General features: G+C 41.4%; 1 protein-coding gene across 1 annotated transcript in view; it reads right to left on the bottom strand.

The window, feature by feature from the left end:
- The window catches only part of CRYBG3 (crystallin beta-gamma domain containing 3), a 95,279-nt gene that overhangs the window by 61,170 nt on the left and 12,679 nt on the right, over positions 1 to 21,430 (bottom strand). Inside the window, exons 2-3 of the mRNA XM_084843406.1 lie at positions 15,173 to 15,251; positions 9,470 to 9,909 (exon numbers count right to left, since the gene is read on the bottom strand). Of these exons, the coding sequence (XP_084699532.1) occupies positions 9,470 to 9,909; positions 15,173 to 15,251 (519 nt within the window). The remainder of the gene's footprint in view (positions 1 to 9,469; positions 9,910 to 15,172; positions 15,252 to 21,430) is intronic.

Below are 21,430 nucleotides of genomic sequence, written 5' to 3'. Positions count from 1 at the left end.
CCAGCTGGATTTGCGCGAGGGATATTGTGGCCTACATCCTTTGTCCCCTGTAAACATGCTGCAAGCCGAACTCATGAATTCCACCTTCCTTGGCTCAAGGCCTGGAAAATTAAATCTTTTCTAACAGCACGTTCTCCTACACACTGCAAAATTAACCTCAGATTGCATAGGTCACACAGTAGTTTGATTTCCTAGTCCCGTTGAAAAATATTGTTTCAAGGACATAAACGTTAAATAAATGTGCCATTAGCTAGAGAATATCTTCTAAATTATAAAAACACACACACAAACATCAAATTTTGTGTAGGTTTATGCTTCTATGAGTTGTTTTTGTTATGCTATCCAACCCTGATGATATATAGCCTAAACTGTATAATATAACTGATGATATATAGTCTAAACCTTAATATTTTAGCATTCAGTTTAACTATATACACAATGCCAAGAAATTAGGAAAGGCTAGTAGAAACAAATATTTGAACCTTTCTATTATGAATGCCTATTTTCGTAATAGCTTTGCTTTCATCAGTTCTAGATCACAGGTTTTTGAGACATTCTCCGCAGTGATTGTTCCCAACTACAGAAACGTAGCTGCGTTAAGGATGTCTAGAGAACTGAAAAACTGGACAGGAATTTAATACAAATAACTAAAGCTGGAGCAACCCCCAGCCCCCACCCCGAATTAACTAATGCAAAAATACTGCCACCAGTTCATGTGTCTCTCACCCTTCACCCAAGCCTAACGTCACACCTGCATAAAAGCGCAGATTTGTTCCATTCTTTAAGATTCCCAAAAGTAAAACAAAAACAAACAAAAAATACAGTGCTGTAAAATGTAACCCAAACATCACCATGCCTGCCTACTCCTGGTATTCTTGCCGCAAAACTGGAATGTAAGCCAGGATGCCAACGAGTTCTTACCTTCCCTAGGAACTGCCCATAGGGAGGGCAACTAACAGAATGAGACTGAGATCTTGCTGAAAAGCTATAGTCAACATGCAACACAGTAAGTAAAATGGAAGGATGGGCTGTAGCTCAGTGGTAGAGCACGTGCTTTGCACACAGAAGATACAGGTTCAATCCCTGGAATCTCCACGTACTTCTGTCTGAAACTTTGAAGAACCACTCCCAGTCAGAGTACATAACACTGAGCTAGATGGAGAAGTGGTCTGTTTTGGTATAAGGCAGTTGCCTAAATCCCAAATGTTTTGAGATTTATAACTTATAATAGAGTTTTAGCTCTATTGGAATTGTACCTCTTAACTTTGGTGTTGTTCCTGCCCGCCCCAAAAGAGCACAGGTACATATCTCAATATCCCACTTCCCCTTCTTCTCTTCCCCCACCCTGTCCTGTTTTATCCACCCTCCCCATCTCTCTTTCCCTCATTCTCATATAAGAATGTCTGGGCTATTTTCATCTATCTTTGTAGTTAACTGATCTCCACTCCCTCAATTTGCTAGAATGCAGTGAAAGGATTTAATTTACATTTGCAGAACATTTCCTTACATCACAACACTGACAGGAGTGCTATGTGAACTTTCAGAATAAATACAAACTAACTTGGGCTATACAGTCATCAATGTGGCATGAAAATCAGTCATAAATCCCACACTAATGTGGCATGTGAGGTTGCCAAACTAGTTTTCATTCTTGGCAGTTATATGCAATCAGTGCTTGTGTCCTAAACTATTTATTCAAATGATCAGAATTGCAGTTTTAACTATATTTAGCTATATAGGGCATGGCAAGACAGAAGTATTATATTTCCAAGAGATGGGCTAAATAGAAAAAAAACAATGATCCAATTTCTCTACCTACGAAAAACTCTCTTGACAAAGTTTTGCTTACAAAGCAAACACTTTTGTCTAAAGCAAGGCATTAGAAAATTCATGAGAGAACTTACAATTTCTATCCCACATTCTATCTGTTACAACAGTAGTTTTCGAGAACCTTCTACTTTTTAGGAATCCTTTCTGTATTATCTGCCAAAGAACCCTTGCACGCTGAAGATGTTTCTGGAGCAAATTGTAGGGTACACACTCTGGATTCAACGCCATATTCTTGCCCTGGAAATGAATATATCAACATAACAGACAGAAAAACTTAACAGTCTAATTCTATGAACTGCTGTACCGGCCATGTAGTGCACTACATTAAACACTAGCATTCTAACTGTTGCTACAACATGAGCAAACTACACAGTTTTCCCCATCCAAAGGGCAAGGGATGCCACTGTAAGCCAATGATTACAGTGTTGCAGCTACGCTGCTCTATGAAACTGAGTAGCTTTTTTAGTTCCTTAAGCTAAACGAATCTTGTTCTTGTGAAGGTATGCAGACTGATATCAAACTTTCAGATTGTAGAAAATCACATCCAATAGCTCAGGGATCTCACAGTCTAAAATAGAGCCTAAAACTAGTCTTCTATCAGGGTTTGTTTTTTGTCTCTTCTTACTGTTTATGAATGAGAATCAAGGTACATTCAACTGCATTTATTTATGAGGCACACAACAGAAAAAAACAACAGCCCATGACCAAATGAGTTCTGTCTTGGCTGCCAAGGCTCAGGCCTGGTAAACGATGTGGGGAACAGAAAGTAATACCAATGGGAATTACTTTGTCGGTCCCAGAAGGGGCTGTATTTATGCTAAAGGATCAAGTTCAAAGCCCTGAGAGTGCTCACAGATCCAGTTTTGTCACTGTAGACCCAAGTAAGGTCAGTGGCACTGAGTGACTTTCATCAGTTGAGGCTGGTGCACTAGCTCCAGCTCCACCTGGACAGGGATTTCTTGACCACGTTTTCGATCCTCTAATAAACTCCAGGTTAGAATATAGAAATCTGTTATATGTGGAGAAGTTAGTTCAGAATGCAGCTGCTACAGTATTCGCTGAGACATGGTGTTGGAAACACACCTCACCAGTAAGGGATATAGAAACACAGGAAGCTGCCTTATACTGAGTCGAACCACTGGTCCATCTTAGCCCAGTATTGTCAGCACTGACTGGCAGCAGCTCTCCAGGGTTTCAGGCAGGATTCTTTCCTTGCCCTACCCGGTGATACCGGGGACTGAACTTGGGACCTTCTGTATGCAAAGCATGTGCTCTACCACTGAGCCACACCTACCCACATTGTCTGTTTCCAAGCACAATTCAAAAGTAATGGTGCTTACCTTTAAGCCCCACATGGCTTGGGACCTGGGTACCCAAAGGAACTTCTACTCTCACATCAACCTACTCATTAGTGACATCACCTTCAGAGACCCTTCTCCCAGGTGCCCTGCCATTTGAGGGGAGGTGGGTGATGACTCGACAGAGGGTCTTCTTGGTGCCCCTTATGGAATTCTCTCCCCACTGAGGCTCACCTAGCACTTACACACTGTCTTCTTTCTTTTTCTAGCCTTCTAACCCTCTGTTGATAGAATTATTGCATCAATTCGGTTTTGGGGTCAAGTGTACCTCAAGCAAGCCATAAAAATAAACACCTTCAGGAAGGTCTTAAGTATGATACCATTTGAATGTAAAAATATATGCATATGTGCCGACTGAGAATTTTCCTTTACCAGTAAAACAATATAGTTGCAAAGAAGTTGTGGGGTCAACAATATCTCCCAAAATACACAGCACCTACAACAGGACAGCAGAACCTCTGGCCTAGCCCATAGAGACACTTGGGGTTCCTCCAGGGGCGGGGCTTAGCCTCCAAGCCCCGCACCCTGGAAGAATCCCCTTGAAGGACATCCCCCACTACTATTTCTGATTTGGGATTGGAAATAACAGCCCCTGCTGTTCTCTTTAATCACAGATCAGAGATAGCAGTGGGGATGCAAGGCGGCCTGGGCACTGGGACCTGCCCACATGGGGACGAGTGGCTGCTCTCTCTGGAGTGATCCAGTCCCAATACCCACGGCCCCTCATCCCTGCTGCTATCTCTTATTTGACATTAGAGAGGGTAGCTGGTGCTATGTGACTTGTCCATGCCGGGGAGAGCAGCCACTCTTCCCTGCATGGGAGAGTCCCACCACACCTCTTCCCCACTGCTTTCTCCGATCATAGACTGGACAAAGCAGCGGGGTGTGGGGTGGCCTGGGTCTCTTTCTCCATGCTGGGAGTAGACACAGTTCTTTGCCTCATTCTAGCATGAAGAAAAGACAGGCGGTGATGTCAGGTGTGAGGTCATGCCCCCTGACATTGTCCAGCCTGCAACGGACCAAAAGAGTTCTGCACCCCTGACCTAAAAGAATGGTGAGTGGTGTCTAATTGACCCCATCATTAAAAAAAGCTATTGCAACATTAAAACATTAACATAAATCCTCACAAAGCAGATTACAACTTACTTTAAAATACAAACTTGCAATCATAGCATATGCTCAGGGCTAGTGTCAAAGGCAGGCATGGTTGGGCGACTGCTGATGGCCCACAGCCCAGCAGCTGCCCATTGAGAAGAGCTTGCTCCTCCTCTTCGCCATTGCAACTTGCTTGTTCACCTGCCTTTTGTTCTATCCCAAACAACAGTGATGGTGAGAAGAAGTAGCAGTAGATGCCACTGCATACTTCCAATGGTGAGAAAGTGGATGAGGAGCAATACCTGGTGACAATGGCAGTGAGAAGATAGATTCACTGAAGGAAGTGGCCCACTCAGGGTGTCCTGCCTAAAGACCCACAAAAATCTGGAGCCGGCTACAACAGCAGCTAATGCACAATCACCATATTTCACAATTACATGAGTAGGGAAGAAAACAGTTACATAAAACACATTAGCCATATACAGGCATTCTTGATAGTCGGTATAATAAGCATGCGAGGAGGGGGAGCATGCTAGCCCTGCCCTTCTTCATTACCCTCTACCATGGAAGGTGACTTCGTGAAGAGGAGAGCCTCCTCTATCCATGGGGGCTCTCCATGTGATCTGGGATGCTGAAAAATCAACTGTTACATCAGGGTCAGCCAAAACTTGTGAAATTGATTAGTCTTACAGATAGTGATTTGCCCAAGGCCACTTAGTGGGCTTCATAGCGGGGATTTGAAACTGGGTTTTTCATCTCCAAGCCCAGCACTCTAATGTTAAATCAACATGGTTCAATATCCAAAAATATACAATACATGTACAGTGCCAGAGGTGGCAATATTAGTTCTAGATGTCACTGTTACAATCTGGAGATTCCAAGCTTTCATCTACAATTAAAGATATATAGCCTGCATAGTTATAGAGCTTGTTTGGAAAAAGTGGTAGCAAAACCCAACAAACACGGCTAAAAATGTTCAGAAAAAGAAAGCAACTCTATATATCAAGATTTTATGAACATGGCAGATTTCAAATTACGTTTGGTGGACAAGTTTAATTTGGTCTGAAAAGTTCTTATTCTGAATTTTTTAAACTAACAATCATGAATCAGAACTGTGTATGCATTTGCATATTTTCTACTTGTCCTTTACCTGTAGCATTTCTTGCTTATTTAATTATTACATTTCTATACCACCCAATAGCCAAAGCTCTCTGGGCGCTTCACAGAAATTAAAACCCTAAAATACAATATGACAAAACATAATATAAAACCTTTAAAAGTTTAAAACAGAATAAAATCAGAGTAAAAACTGGCAGCAGGAAAAGTTCTAAAAGCATTGCATAGGACATTGGAATTCATGGTGATATGAAACAGAACTATCACCACAAAAGATTTCTAGCTATAGAAACATATACTTTATCAAGCAATATTTAAAGCTATATTTCATACAGACACATCCAGATTTATACCTAGTCACTTTACATATACCCCTTCATGGATCACTGCCTTGTTGTGGTGAAGGGGCATGCGTAACTCAGTGAAGCCATAAGCTATGCCATGCAGGGCCACCCAAGACAGACAGGTCATGGCAGAGAGTTCTGACAAAATGTGGTCCACTGGAGAAGGAAATGGCAACCCATTCCATGATGCTGGAAGATGAGCCCCTCAGGTCGGAAGGTGTCCAATATACTACTAGGGAAGAGCAGGGGGAATTTCCAAGTAGAGCCAGAAAGAGTGAAGCGGCTGGGCCAAAGCCGAAAGGACACTCAGCTGTGGATGTGTCTGGTGGTGAAAAGAAAGTCCGATGCTGTAAAGAACAATATTGTTTAGGAACCTGGAATGTAAGATCAATGAATCAAGGTAAGCTGGAGGTGGTCAAACATGAGATGGCAAGATTGAACATCGACATCTTGGGAATCAGTGAACTAAAATGGACAAGCATGGGCGAATTTAATTCAGGTGACCATCATATCTACTACTGTGGGCAAGAATCCCTTAGAAGAAATGGAGTAGCACTCATAGTCAACAAAAGGGTGGGAAAAGCAGTACTGGGGTACAATCTCAAAAATGACAGAATGATCTCAGTATGAATCCAAGGCAAACCATTCAACATCACAGTAATTCATGCCTATGCCCCAACCACTGAGGCCGAAGAAGCTGAGGTTGATGGGTTCTATGAAGACCTACAACACCTTCTAGAACTAACACCAAAAAAAGATGTCCTTTTCATCATAGGGGATTGGAATGCTAAAGCAGGAAGTCAAGAAATCACCGGGATAACAGGCAAGCATGGCCTTGGTGTACAAAATGAAGCAGGACAAAGGCTAATAGAGTTTTGCCAAGAGAACACGCTGATCATAGCAAACACTCTTTTCCAACAGCACAAGAGGCGACCCTACACATGGACATCACCAGATGGTCAATATCGAAATCAGATGGATTATGTCCTTTGCAGCCAAAGATGGAGAAGCTCTACACAGTCAGTAAAAACAAGACCTGGAGCTGACTGTGGCTCAGATCATGAGCTTCTTATTGCATAATTTCATCTTATATTGAAGAACGTCGGGAAAACCACTAAACCATTCAGGTATGACCTAAATCATCTCCCTTATGAATATACAGTGGAGGTGAGGAATAGATTTCAGGGATTAGACCTGATAGACAGAGTGCCTGAGGAACTATGGACAGAGGTCCGTAACATGGTTCAGGAGGCAGCAACGAAATCCATCCCAAAGAAAAAGAAATGCAAGAAAACAAAGTGGCTGTCTGATGAGGCTTTACAAGTAGCTGAAGAAAAAAGGGAAGCGAAAAGCAAGGGAGAAAAGGGAAGATATACCCAACTGAATGCAGAGTTCCTGAGAATAGCAAGGAGAGACAAGAAGGCCTTCTTAAATGAACAATGCAAAGAAATCGAGGAAAACAACAGAATGGGAAAGACTAGAGATCTCTTCAAGAAAATCAGAGATCTCAAGGGAACGTTTTGTGCAACGACGGGCATGATAAAGGACAAAGAAGGCAGAGACCTAACAGAAGCAGATAAGATTAAGTAGAGGTGGAAAGAGTACACAGAAGAACTATACAGGAAAGATCTGAATGTCCTTGATAGCCATGATAGTGTGGTCACTGAACTTGAGCCGGACATCCTCGAGAGTGAAGTCAAGTGGGCCTTAGAAAGCATTACCAACAACAAAGCTAGCAGAGATGACAGTATTCCAGCTGAGCTATTTAAGATCCTAAAAGATGATGCTATTAAAGTGCTGCACTCAATATGCCAACAAATTTGTAACTCCCAACAGTGGCCACAAGACTGGAAAAGGTCATTTTACATTCCAATTCCAAAGAAGGGCAACGCCAAAGAGTGTTCAAACTACCGCACAATTGCGCTCATTTCACATACCAGCAAGGTGATGCTCAAAATCCTACAAGCTAGGCTTCAGCAGTATGTGAATCGAGAACTACCGGAAGTACAAGCGGGGTTTCGAAGAGGCAGAGGAACTAGAGATCAAATCGCCAACATTCGCTGGATCATGGATAAAGCAAGAGAATTCCAGAAAAACGTCTATTTCTGCTTCATTGACTATGCTAAAGCCTTTGATTGTGTGGATCACAACAAACTGTGGCAAATTCTTAAAGAGATGCGGATACCAGACCACCTTACCTGTCTCCTGAGAAACCTTTATGAGGGTCAAGAAGCAACAGTAAGAACCAGACATGGAACAACCGATTGGTTCAAAATTGGGAAAGGAGTACAACAAGGCTGCATACTGTTGCCCTGCTTATTTAACTTATATGCAGAGTACATCATGAGAAACGCCAGGTTGGATGAATCACAGGTCGGAATTAAGATTGCCAGGAGAATTATCAACAACCTCAGATATGCAGATGATACCACCCTAATGGCAGAAAGAGAAGAGGATCTAAAGAGCCTCTTGTTGAGGGTGAAAGAGGAGAGTGCAAAAGCTGGTTTGAAACTCAACATTAAAAAAACTAAGATCATGGCATCTGGCCCCATCACTTCTGGCCTGAACTTCAGGGGGAGAAGCGAAGCACCTCCCCCACACCGTGAAGCAAGCTGCGAGACCAGGTAAGTGACTTTCATACATCCCTAATGCGAAGAGAAAAGACCCTGATGCTGGGAAAGACTGAAGACAAAAGGAGAAGGGGACGGCAGAGGATGAGATGGCTAGATAGCATCACCGATGCAATGAATATGGACTTGAGCACACTCCGGGAGAGAGCGGAGGACAAGAAGGCCTGGCGTGCTATGGTCCATGGGGTCACGAAGAGTCGGACACGACTTAACGACTGAACAACAACAACAACTTTACATATATGCATACAGACATTGTTACAGTTGCCTCAAAATCAATGGAACACCCTCACCCCCTCCAAAGTCATTTTCTATTGTTGGAATGTTTTGATGTTCCCTAATAATATGGGACATTTTAATATTCTCCATATAAAATTCTTGGCTTTTTATTCCTCTCACGCCTCACAGTTATACTTTAACATCCTTCTTTAGGCTTTGCAGAACAATCTCCAAGACTGGAGAATAAGGAAAATACTAGTAATCAAGTCAAAAGCAGAAGGAAAATTCTGAAAGTCCTGGAACACTATTTAAAGAACAAGTGGGAAAATATGATACTAACAAGTTCTTAACATTACTGGCAAAAAAAACCCCAAGAGAAAATATATTGTTTTGTTTTTGCCCCCACCCCCATACCCACCCAGGCTCTTGCACATTCTTTTCATCCTGCCCTGGTATTTGGGTAAATGCCCCTTCCAGAGTTTGGTACTCCTGACTCATTTCAAGGGCAGTTGTAAAAACAATAAAAAATTGGGATTCAATTCAACAAGCACAACATAAATATCTGTTATTTTTAAATCATTAAATGTTTGAGTAATGCCACTTGATTTTAATTCAATTATCATGGTTTGTTTTCCTTGCAGCTTCTAAAACAGAAACTAAGAAGTGCCTTAAGTTCCTGTGATGGCTACCAACATATAATTAAGACTCAACATTACTACAGCCCTCCCAAACTGTTTTGACTTGTCAGCATTCTTCAGGAATGAAAATACATTTTCCCAAAGATTTCTTCACACATTTATCACTGAACAGAATTTTTTCTTGAGATTCTGTAGGCACAAAAGAAAAGTTAATTTTTAGACATCATACTGGAACTTACTTGGATGCTTCAGCAGATTGCTCCTGTGCTTTCTGTAAATCCTGTGAGCCAGAACTGGTATTTTTAACAAAGTTAATGTCTTCATCTTTGTTTGATGCTCCCTGCTCACTTCCAGAAGCTGAAATGACAAATATTTCTGGTTTGTGATGCTCTGTATGTCCACTTTCCTGATGGCTAGCTGGACTTGCAAAGTCCTTTCCAGTTTTGTTGTGTCTATCTCCAAGGGTGGATCGTTCAGCATCTGTGAAGGATGATTTTGAAGCAATACCAAATAAATTCCCAAGATATTGGAAAAATCCTTCTTTGGTCTGTCTGTCAGTACTGGCAGTTTTGCCTTCTTGAGCCAAACTAGGAAGGCTACTAGTTTTCTTTAATTCCTCCTGAGTGGTAGACCTGCTCAGCTCTTCTGTAGAGAAGTTTTTATTTTCACAGATTGAAATCTATAAGGAAAGGAACAGATAATTTTATTAATGATGATGAGAGGGAAAGTATGAAGGAATTCATACCCTGTCTTTCTTCCAAGAAGCTCAGGGATTTTCCCAATACATTGGATTTTCCTCATTTTATCCTTCCAACAACCTGGAGGTAGATTAGGCTGAGATGATGGTGACTGACCCAAGGTTACCCAGTTAGTTTCATGGCTGACCATGGTTTTGAACCTGGGTCTCTCCAATCCAGGTCCAACACTCTATCTACTTAAACACACTGGTTGTCTTAGAAGTGCACTGGAATGCATCCATATACAGTACACACTGTTTTTAATGCTAGTGTTTTGGCTGATGCCCTGTAACATGAGTCACAGTGACTAGACTGCTTTCTGCTTCTATCAGTGGTGGAAATTAGTTCCTTTACAGAAGGCTTATAGGAAAAGATGCCTTGAAGGCTGCTTTTGGAAAAAAGAAAAGAAAAAAAGATTGCACTGCATAAACCTTTGTGGAAGCTCTTGTGTAGCATAAGCGATAAAAGAGCACTAGCAGTTGTTTTTTCAGCACATGAATCTTTAGAGCCAACCTTTAAAATGTACATACTATAAGTCTTTATTTGGTGACTTTAAGATGGACGTGTTGTATTATGCTAATATTTAAAATAATTCAAGCTATGCATTTCAGAACTCTACAGAAAGAAAAGTCAGTACACTCTGGACTGAATATATAAATAGTATATTTACACTATTGTATGAATTTCTATTGTTCAGCAGCTTACTATTACATATACAATCAGGGCCAGAAATATTGGAACAAGGATAACTGTTTTGGCAGTTGGCCTCTGTACACCACCACATTGAAGTTGAAAGGAAACACACCCAGATGGGAGCGAAGTCAGGACTTTCAGCTATAATTCAAGGGGTTGGACAAAAGTGGGGCACTAACCATCCAGGAAGGATAGCCAGTGGCATACACATACACCCATCGTTGGTGGCTCATATGTAATGGAACGAATGGCTGACAAGCAGCTGCATGGCCAGGTGTGGCCTGTTTCCTGGGTACCCCATGACCAATCCAGCAGATAAAAGGTCTGGAGGTGGTTCTGAAGGTTACATTTGCATTTGGTAGCTGTTCACTGGAACTCCCAACATGAGGTCCAAAGAGGTGTCCATGCGAGTGAAGGAGGCCATCATTAGGCTGAGGAAACAACATACACCCATCAGAGAGATAGCAAAAACATTGGGAGTGGCCAATACAACAGTTTGGAATATCCTGAAAAAGAAGGAATTAACTGGCAAGCTCAGCAACAGCAAAAGGCCTGACAGACCACGGAAGACAACTAAAGTGGATGACCGCAGAATTCTGCTCATGGTGAAGAGCAACCCTTTCACAACATCTAGCCAGGTCAAGAACGCTCTTGAGGAGGTAGGCATGTCATTGTCAACATCTACAGTCAAGAGGCAGCTTTATGAATGTAAATACAGAGGCTTCACAACAAGGTGCAAACCACTGGTAACGCTCAAGAACTGAAAGGCTAGATTAGCCTTTCCCAGCAAACACCTAAAAAAGCCTGCCCAGTTCTGGAAGAAGATTCTTTGGACTGATGAAACCCAGATTAACTTGTACCAGAATGATGGGAAGAGAAAAGTATGGAGACGGAAAGGAACAGCTCATGATCCAAAGCATACCACAACATCTGTCAAACATGGTGGAGGCAGTGTTATGGCATGGGCATGTATGGCTGCCAATGGAACCAGGTCACTGGTGTTTATTGATGACCTGACCGCTGATAAAAGCAGCAAGATGAATTCTGAAGTGTATAGGGCTATACTTTCTGCTCAGATTCAGCCGAATGCTGCCAAACTGATAGGATGCCGCTTCATATTGCAGATGGATGATGATCCAAAATGGACAGCAAAAGCTACCCAAGAGTTCCTGAAGGCAAAGAAGTGGGATGTTCTTCAATGGCCAAGACAGTCACCTGATCTCAACCCAATAGAGCATGCTTCTCACTTACTGAAGACAAGACTGAAGGCAGAAAGACCCACAAACAAGCAGCAGCTGAAGGCAGCTGCAGTAAAGGCCTGGCAAAGCATCTTGAGGGAGGAAACTCAGCATTTGGTCATGTCCATGAGTTCCAGACTTCAGGCAGTCACTGACTGCAAAGGATTTTCATCCAGGTATTAAAGGTGATCCTTAAGTTTGAAATGATGTTTGTTTGTTCCATTACTTATGAGCCACCAACGATGGGTGTGTGTGTACGCCACTGGCTGTCCTTCCTGAATGGTTAGTGCCCCACTTTGGTCAAACGCCTTGAATTATAGCTGGAAGTCTTGACTTGCTCCCATCTGGGTGTGTTTCCTTTCAACTTCAATGTGGTGGTGTACAGAGGCCAACTGCCAAAACAGTTACCCTTGTTCCAATATTTCTGGCCCTGACTGTATATGTTGGCTGTATTTCACTAACTCCTCAGACCTGTTTCTAGTTGAAGAAATAGAGTTGAAACAGGTATATTGAGCACTATTTTAAAATAGCTAAGTGGGGAGTGTCAAGCTGAAAGTCAGCTGGACTGAGAAGACTTTCGCTTAGCAAGTGAAATATTTATACTTGAGTGGCAGCTAATGTATTACATGAGAGGTGCTACAACCTTAATCCTTAATCTCTGTGAAAATAATCAGTTTGAAAATATCTTTAAAGAATGAAGATTTATAGTATGGCCATTCCATTTGTCTATCAATGAACAACAGTATTGCTTTGTTTTATTTTCAGTAAAGCTGAAGGAAGTGACTGCTACGTAAAATTGCAAAACAAAGATTCATGAATACACTGTTCAGTAATTTCTGCCTTGAGGTTTCAGAATATTTAGAATTAGTTCCTGATTTCCTAGTGGGCCAACTTGTATTTCTGCCCTCACCTAAATTAAGAGGGAATGTAGTGATTTCCTGTAGTGATTACCTGATTTAAAGCACTCGCCACTACAATAGCTAGCATGTTATTATAGTTACAGTTAGCTTACTAAATATGTATACAAGCCTCTCACCAAAAAAGATGTCATATAAAATTGTAACATGACAGAGAAATGGACAGAGATGGGACATGTTGGACTGTGGTTGACACATAATCCTAACTGCATTTCAACCACCAATGAACCAAATCTATCAGCACAAACACACTTCGTAGGAATGAATAACCTGCTATACAAAGATATTTAAACCGAGAGGCAGAATAGCAGGATAAACCTGCCCCATGCCTCATACAGGATGCTACTGTGGTAACATTGATCCATGCTACTCTAGTACTGCAGCTGTGCATATCAGCATGCTAACTGCTCCTCCTTTGTGAATTTATTGTTTCTTTGACACACACACACACACACACACACACACATCCTGCACTGGCACAGCTGCTCGCACATCTAATCCTAATCATGTATGTGCTTGGAACATACTTGACTTAAATCCATTTAGGGAGCAATCCTATGGCCACTAGACAGCGGCTAGATGGCCATAGGATATGTTGGTTTCCGGGAATTGACCTCAGAGCCAGCGCTCTGAGGTTGGTTCCTGGAGAACCGACCTCCCCCCACTTCTGCGCTGCCTCCTAGGCAGTGTGGAACAGCTCCATGCTCCGCTCTCGCAAGAGGAGTGTGAAGCGGCTGAAAAGGGGTATGGCTAGGGGCATTCTGGGGTGGGGAGAGCATAATTGCCTGTACGACACATCCTATGTGTCGTACAGCAGCCCTTTCCCCCTCTCTGTGCTCCTGCAGCTAGACAGCCGCAATCGGCTGCTTCGTTAAAAAAGCAGGGCAGGAGAAGCACGGAGGGAACGATCCCTTCCATGCTTCTCCTGCCCTGGTTTGGATAGGCTGTCGCCTACAAGTTTGGAGACGGCCGCCTATCTAGATAGGATTGCTCCCTTAATTGCAAAAAACTTGTAATTTAATTTAAAAATATTTAACTGTAAAACATCTATGCCTTTTAATTGTAAAGCATTTAATTTTACAGTTGGTGGATTTAAACTTGATATATTTGACTCATGAAATCTGAAGATTTAGGGAACGACCCTATGCCCTCCCCCCATCCTCCAGCATCTGGGGGAGCGTAGGATAGTTCATTTTCCATGCCGGCTACCTCTCCGTGCTAGGAAAGAGAGCATAGAGCCAGGGAAACGGGGGAGTTCTTGGGGGTGGGGAGGGGAGAAGACCAGGTTGGCTGCAATATGATGGATTCTACGGCCGCCCCAGCCTCTACCCTTCCCCTTCTGAAGCGCTACTGCTTGATGGACAAAATCACCCCTCTAGCAGAAATGCAGGGCAGCTGGAGTGCCGAGACAAAGATCGCCTCCACTGTCCTCCCACCCTGCACTGGATATTCAGCAGCCTCCAAGTTCAGAGGCTGCCAGCAATCCACATAGGTAAAGTAAGGGTGCAGTCCTATGAACACCTATGCCTGAAAAACAATGCAAGTTTGAATAGTTGCATCATCATAGAACTAGCTGATCCAATAAACTCTGTGGAAAGATATGATTTTACTTATTCTAAGTCAGTCACTCTCATTTATTTTCAGATCCATGGATGAAGGCAAAGCCATAAACACTTGTTAGAATGGTTGGGTTCACACAACAAAACACCCATACCCAAGGTGTAGTATGGGCTGAGTGTGAGTTGTTGTTGAAATGTGGGTTGTTGTTGAAACATGGTCCAACCTTTTGTTAGACACGAACAACCCGTGGGTTGTTCGTGGTTAACTAACTAGCATGGCTGGATTCACATTACATAACAACCCATGGTTCAACCCATACTCAATCCTGAGTATGGGCTATTGAACCCAGTCAGTGAGTTGAGGGATCAAGCAGTTATGCATGTAATATTCTCATTGGGCCTAGTACATGCAACAATAAACGTCACACCCTTGGACACAGAGACACTTTAATATAACCTGGATTCTCTGCTTATGTCCTTCTTCATAGCCAGTCAGCTCCCACCTGGCCTCCCTTTTTAAATGGCTGATTTCTAACTTTGTGCTTTTCCACAATGATCTATCATTTTCTAGGATAAACAGGCTCACTGTTTATCTTTGAAAAAGGCACTCCTGTGTATTTACTAACTCATACACATGCATTTATACAGTTTCCTTCTCCTGTACCATACTTCAGATAGTGAGGGCAAAATCCTATGCATGTTTAGACCAAAAAAAGTTGCATCCTAAGTGCTTAGTAACTTAGTAATAAAAAATCAACTAATCCAGTCTCCTTTAAAAATAGAAAATAAAAATCAGACCTTTAACAGCTCCGGGAGAGGGTTGCTTTCCTTTCTCTGATATGTAACACTTGTAGTTTCATTTTCCTTAGTTTCAATGCTGAGAGAGAGAAAGAAAGAGAGAGAAATTTAGCTACTTTAAAAGCCTGAGTTTATCTGACGCATTTCCAACAACAGGCAGAGTGATGAGGTCTCTTTACTTTATTGTCTTGTTTCTGTGATCATGCTACTCCCTCTGTATAGACAGCTTCCCATCTTAGTGAAAGCACTTTCTTCATCTTCAGAACCTTCCTACAAACGAATTTCTTTAGTAAAGCCTTTCCTGAATTACCAGTGCTTCTCCTTCCTGTCTGAACCTTCCTCAACTAGTGAGCACTCAGAAATGTTTTGCCAATTCCTGTCTTCACTCTGTCTATTCAACATAAGGTCGTTTCACATGTTAACAAACTTACCTACAGAAACTGTTTCTGCAGATGTGTATATGTAAATAGAGCAGCCGGCATTTCGGTGCATATACACTTGCTTACACATGATAAAGCCACATGTAGAATCATCACATTACAATTTAAACATGGGTTTCACAGTAATTTAATGATAAAATGGAAGAGAGAAACTGAAAACATTTGGATGCCATAAGCCAATTATTTTACTATGTATTAAATTTAAAGATAATATTCAAATACCAGTTAGTCTACTTACATAGACATATATGTCTATACGTACATACATATGTCTTGTATAGCCATATAAGACGTTTTCGTGCCCCAGCATTATGGCATTATCTCTGCTAGGTTTTGGGGAGAGCAATCCTATGGCCCCTAGACAGCGTCTGGGGGACACAGGATACTTTGGATTCCTGGATCTGATGTCAGAGACAGCACTCCAACCTCAGAGCCAGGAAACTGAGCTCCTAGCCCCCTCCCAGCTGGCACAGAGAGAACCACGCTGGCTGATTGTATGAGCTTGCACAATCAAGCTCGTAGAGGGGTGAAAGGGGGCGTGTCAGTGCTCAGGAAGGGGTGGAGACTGGGGACGTGGGGATTTGAATTATCTCCAGCCTCCTTCCCTCCCCCTCCCTGAAGCCTCTGCTAGATGGGCGAAAACACCAGTCTAGCTAAAATGCAGAGCTGGAGGCTAAATAGCAAATCAACATACTACCTGGGAATGTTGTTGAATGAGTTCTGCATTTCCCACTCTTTTGTAACTCATATCTAATACCTATGCCCAAACAATTCCTATTTTCATGACTGGGACATGCACTAGAAAAACACTTTTGAGAACTGGGCTGTAATCTATACTAGATGCAATCAAGAGCTGTCAAGTGCGCTTAAATCCTACTGAAATAAATTGTGATTTAAATGCACATAATGGTATGCTGGATTTTGGTCATTATGTTTTCAAGTTCCTGAGTGTGTTATTAGATAACTTACACAGTAAGTAAATAAACTGTTTTAAATCCAGCATCTCTCTTTGTAGGAAGAAAAATAGTTATCATATTGTTTATTCCCAAATTGTACTTTTTCCAGTGAGGTGAAGCTACTTTCCAGAGGAGAAAACAATAAGCCCACAGTTGTTGACACCAAAATTATATTTAGGACTGGAGAACAGACAAGCTATTGCTACACAGACTCTAGGAGACCTAGATTATCACTTTCAGTACAGAAAAAAAAATCAGTTCACTGTCACAGAATGTTCCACATTCTATCACAGAATGTTCCACATGCATAACAGCTGCAAATACTGGAATGTATTTTAGTATTTCTGAAGGAGAAAATCAGGATAGTAAGGATTTGTTTTGTTCTTAGAGGATAGCTACAAAGCCTTCATCTACAATGTTAAAACCAGAGGACAGCTAATGTGATACACTGTAAATGCATTCCAGTTTCATAAACTCTGTCATAAGGAACTGTACAAAAAATACAACACACTGCCAGGAACAAAAATTAGCACTACTGCAAGATAAAACACATCCATAAACTTGTAATTACAGAGCCTCAATTTCTTACTGAAAATATTGGCATTAACACCTTTTCTGTAAAGTCATGTATAAACTATTTCCATGCCTATTCCAACATTATTAACTTTAAAATTTAGTATGCCAGTCCTTAGTTTTCCCTCACTACCATGATGACAGACTGATATATGCATAAATGTTGTAAAACATGAGCATGACATATTCTTGCCTGACCTAAACATGTTTGTTGTTTATTCGGTCAGTCACTTCCGACTCACATAGATGCCTAGAAAAGATTTCCACATAGAGGACTATATGTCAGACACAAAACCACTATGCATATTTCCATAATTTTGTAAAAGTATTCATCAATCATTTAACTAAAGCCACACTGAAAATAAGTAGAATCATTCTTTCAACCTAGTATGGCATGGAATCAAAATGAATGTGGCCAAATAATGCTCATAATAATTCCAAAAGAACCATTAGAATTATCTTCAGTCTAAATTAGCACGGAGCCCAATGTTGACAAAGATTTAAGAGAGTCACCTGTGCTCTCCCTCCGGTGATGAGTCACCAGACATCGTTAAGAAACTAACATAAATTTCTGGGTCCATTAGAGTTACTAAATTCACTCACCAAATCTCCTAATTTTTCTGGCCCAGCAGATGAAATTTTGATTTTTCCAGATGTTAATACAATGAAGCACAAAGCTTTAAATGCCTTCCCCAAATATTCAGAGTCAGGGAGGAGCCAGGACAAGACTTCATGTCTCCTAGTGTGTTTCATTCTCTAGGACAATGTTTTTTCAAATGTGAGAAGTGTCTCCTTCAGAAGATCGTTAGGGGAGAAGTGAGCTCCATCATAGGTTCTGTGGTAACTGAATAAATCTCACATGCATCTGACAAAGTTGACGTCAGCCTCTAAAACTGTATTTTTTAAGAGTAAAAAGCATTTATCTCCACACTTCTTAATTTAGTTATTAAAACCTGGGACTGACTATAGGTGGGAGTGGGGAAGTAGGCTGCAAATAATTTCTTATAGGTAATATGCCTATAAACAGTCAAGGCCCCTGGTCTTTCAAAGGAAGGATTACAGTTCCACTGGGAATACTGAAGGGGAGCACCTGAAAGTACTGCTGCATGCCTAGTTACCACTGGGGAAATGACTGGCACAGAAAGAGGAGGTTTTGTAGCAGCTTCAGAGCTATATGTGGGGCAAGAGGAAAAAAGGTCGTGCACCAGTGGGCATAAGAAGTGAATATACCAAATGAAGGATTTCAGATGCATGAAGGAAAACTGAGTTTGGAGAGAGGCAGGATTTCATGATGCCTGAAAAACACTGGTCCAACAAATCTAACCAGCAGATAGGCTCAGATAAGCTTTTTGAGGAGCAACTACAAGTTTCTGCATGTAATACTAATGCAAAGGAGAGAGACATGTCTGCAAAGAAGAATAAAAGGTGGGAGAGGAGTGCTTAGGCTGGCCACTTATGCATCGCAAAAAAAGAGGAAACTCATGAACAAAAGAGGACACAGAGTTTCATAAAAATTCGTATCAGCTCATGAAGATGCAAATTTAGAAAAAGAAATACATGTCGCCACAATGGGGAACGCTGAAACCAGGTGACCTGTGTGCCTGCTCAGTCTGCTGTCCAGGCGCTAACTCTTGATGGACAATAAGGCCCTTGCTCTCCTCGCTTCCTATGGTTCTCTGCCTTTAAACTGGACTGGACAGCCCTTCCAACAGAGGACACTTTCAAATAAAGGATTCTCCTTTCACAGCCCTTCAAAAGGGGCATTACTCATAGGGCACATGGCCATCCAGGGAGTGCTTAACTTTTCATTCATTTGCTGATTCTCACCTGTCATCTCCTCCTCTAGATTCCCCCCCCTCATTTTTCTCCAGCCAGCTCCAAGATCAGAAATAAGCTCTGCTTGGGGAGAAAAAGCTGGGGATAGGGGGAGGGCTGCGGGGGGAAATTGGAAGTCAGGGGAAAGGTTGAGCACCACCTCTCTACTCATTCTTCTTTGCAAATGAGCAGCCACCTTCCACCTGCAGTCCATTAACCATTACCAAGATAACCGAACAGAAAGATCAAAATATTACTACTACTGTGAATATCCATTTTCTCCATCAGAGGTCGCCAACTAAAGGCTACATTATTGCAATATCATGCTTATTAATACACCATTCACATAATTTTCATGAAGCCAAACTAGCTAACCAGAAATACTCTGAAATAGTTTGGCTGAAATGCAAGAAATACAAACCGACGTTTTAAAAACTTAAATTCTTAATGCAAGGATTTAGATTTAGAAAAAGTGAGATTAATTTAAGAATACACAAACTATTATCACAGACTCGATGGCAACCTGATGAAACATCTCAGTTCAATCACATAATCGAAAAATAATTTCTAAATTTTTCTGTAAAACATATACACAAGTACACAATTAAATCTTCAAGGCCTGTCCAAGCATTTGACCAAGTGCATTTCCCTGTCTTTGTTCTTTTTAACAATCCTTCGGATGTGTAAAGAAAAAGCCCATCCCCTCGCTTCCTTTACTGAACCACCCCACCCACATTATGTACACAAAAGTTTGTTTGCAGCATTAGACACCAGTGCTTAGAACTTAGAAGGAAATAGAGCATCGGCAGGGAAACAGAAATGTGACAGTTTTGGCAACAGAACTGGCTGGTTATGGGAGAAGTAAGGCAGAAAGATAAGGATTCTAGAGACAAGGTTTGGACATTTCAAGACTGTTCAGGACAATGTCAATTGAAGATTGATTTAGGAGAACAATACAGTTTTAGCTCTGCTAGGAACTGTCCAGAATATAGGTGTCAAGTGTCCTAAGTTAAGCAATGTGATAAGTACAATAGGGAAGGAAAAGAGGTTGATAGACGTTCGAATGAAAGAAGTTTGTGCAGAAAAGATACGTATATGCCAGCTCAAGCATACATGAAATTATGAAATTAAGGATGCACGTACTTTGGCAGGTACTATGGAAAATGCCTCTAATTCAGGTACATTCACACACTGGAATGTTTTGAATAAATGTTATATATATATATATATATATATATATAGTTCTTCAGTAAACAACTTCCCAGAGCACTGTGAAGTTCTCTAACTTTAAGAACATTTCAGAAGTTCAAATATTCAAAGGATAAAGATTAATTAATATTGAGGGTAACAGGGCAAGTGACCATACTTGTGCAGTTAAGCTGCTGAGCTTCACGATATTAATTGCATTGTTGTTGCTTTTCTGTCCCATTCACAATCCAGCAGAGGCTCTTGCAAGTGGAAATGGGGGAAGTGATTTTCTTCAATACCCCTGCAGCCCCTGAAAATTGGGGGACCGTCAGAATAGTGTGAAAGATGACCCAGCAGATCTGCAGGGGGCAGAGAAAACTAGCAAAAATCACCCTTCCATTTGCAGGAGCTTCTACTGGATCAAAGACCCTTGCATTAACAGCAGGATTTGGGTCATAAACATTGGTTGGATACAACCCTGTAATTCTAGGGAATTCTTTAGGCCCTTAAGAATTAAGGTAACTAACTGTATGAAATGGTTCTTCCATTGCTACCTTTGATCTCTAAGTCCCCCCCCTCTCTTTTTTACACAAATATATTTTAGACTTGAATTTTATCTCTCGATGTTTCTTTTTTGGGATTCATGCTCAGGCATTACAACATTCTTTATTTCCACCAATCCCACAAGTTATTTCACAAGGCATTCTGGAAAAATTTGGACTTCATTTCACTGAGGTGAGTATTCATTTAGTCATTGAATAAAGAGAGCTACAAAAGTGAAGTGTGTTAATGAAGTAGCTCTATATTAACTCATGGAAAGGAAAAGCCACTACATAGCTGGAACAGCAATAGCAATTCTATATTAGAAGACGGTAAACTATGGTCATTTGAAGAAAGCAGTGTTTTTCTATTGCAATAAAAATCCCAGTGTATAAATGCTTCATTCCAATAGACATCAGTACATGATAACTAGTCTATAGCATTGGAGAACAGAAACTTTTTGGTCTGCTTGTTTGCCGTGCAGTGAATTCAACATTTTTCAACAACATGAAAAAAAAGACATGCATGTATGCATGGACTCTCTTGGGCACATATTAAGAACATAAGAGGAGCCATGCTGGATCAGACTAAGGGCCCATCTAGTCCAACATTCTGTTCCCATAGTGGCCAGCCAGCTGCCCATGGTAAATCCACAAGCAGGACCTGAGTGCAACAGCACCCTCCCACCCATGTTCCCCAGCAACTGGTGTACATAGGTACACTGTCTCTGATACTGGAGGTAGAAT

This window comes from Heloderma suspectum, chromosome 3 (genome assembly GCF_057233095.1).
Source record: "Heloderma suspectum isolate Gila_16-S chromosome 3, 16-S_ref, whole genome shotgun sequence".
Classification (NCBI taxonomy): Eukaryota; Metazoa; Chordata; class Lepidosauria; order Squamata; family Helodermatidae; genus Heloderma; species Heloderma suspectum.
The sequence above is the reverse complement of the archived record's forward strand: the minus strand, read 5'-3'. Positions and strand labels throughout refer to the sequence as shown.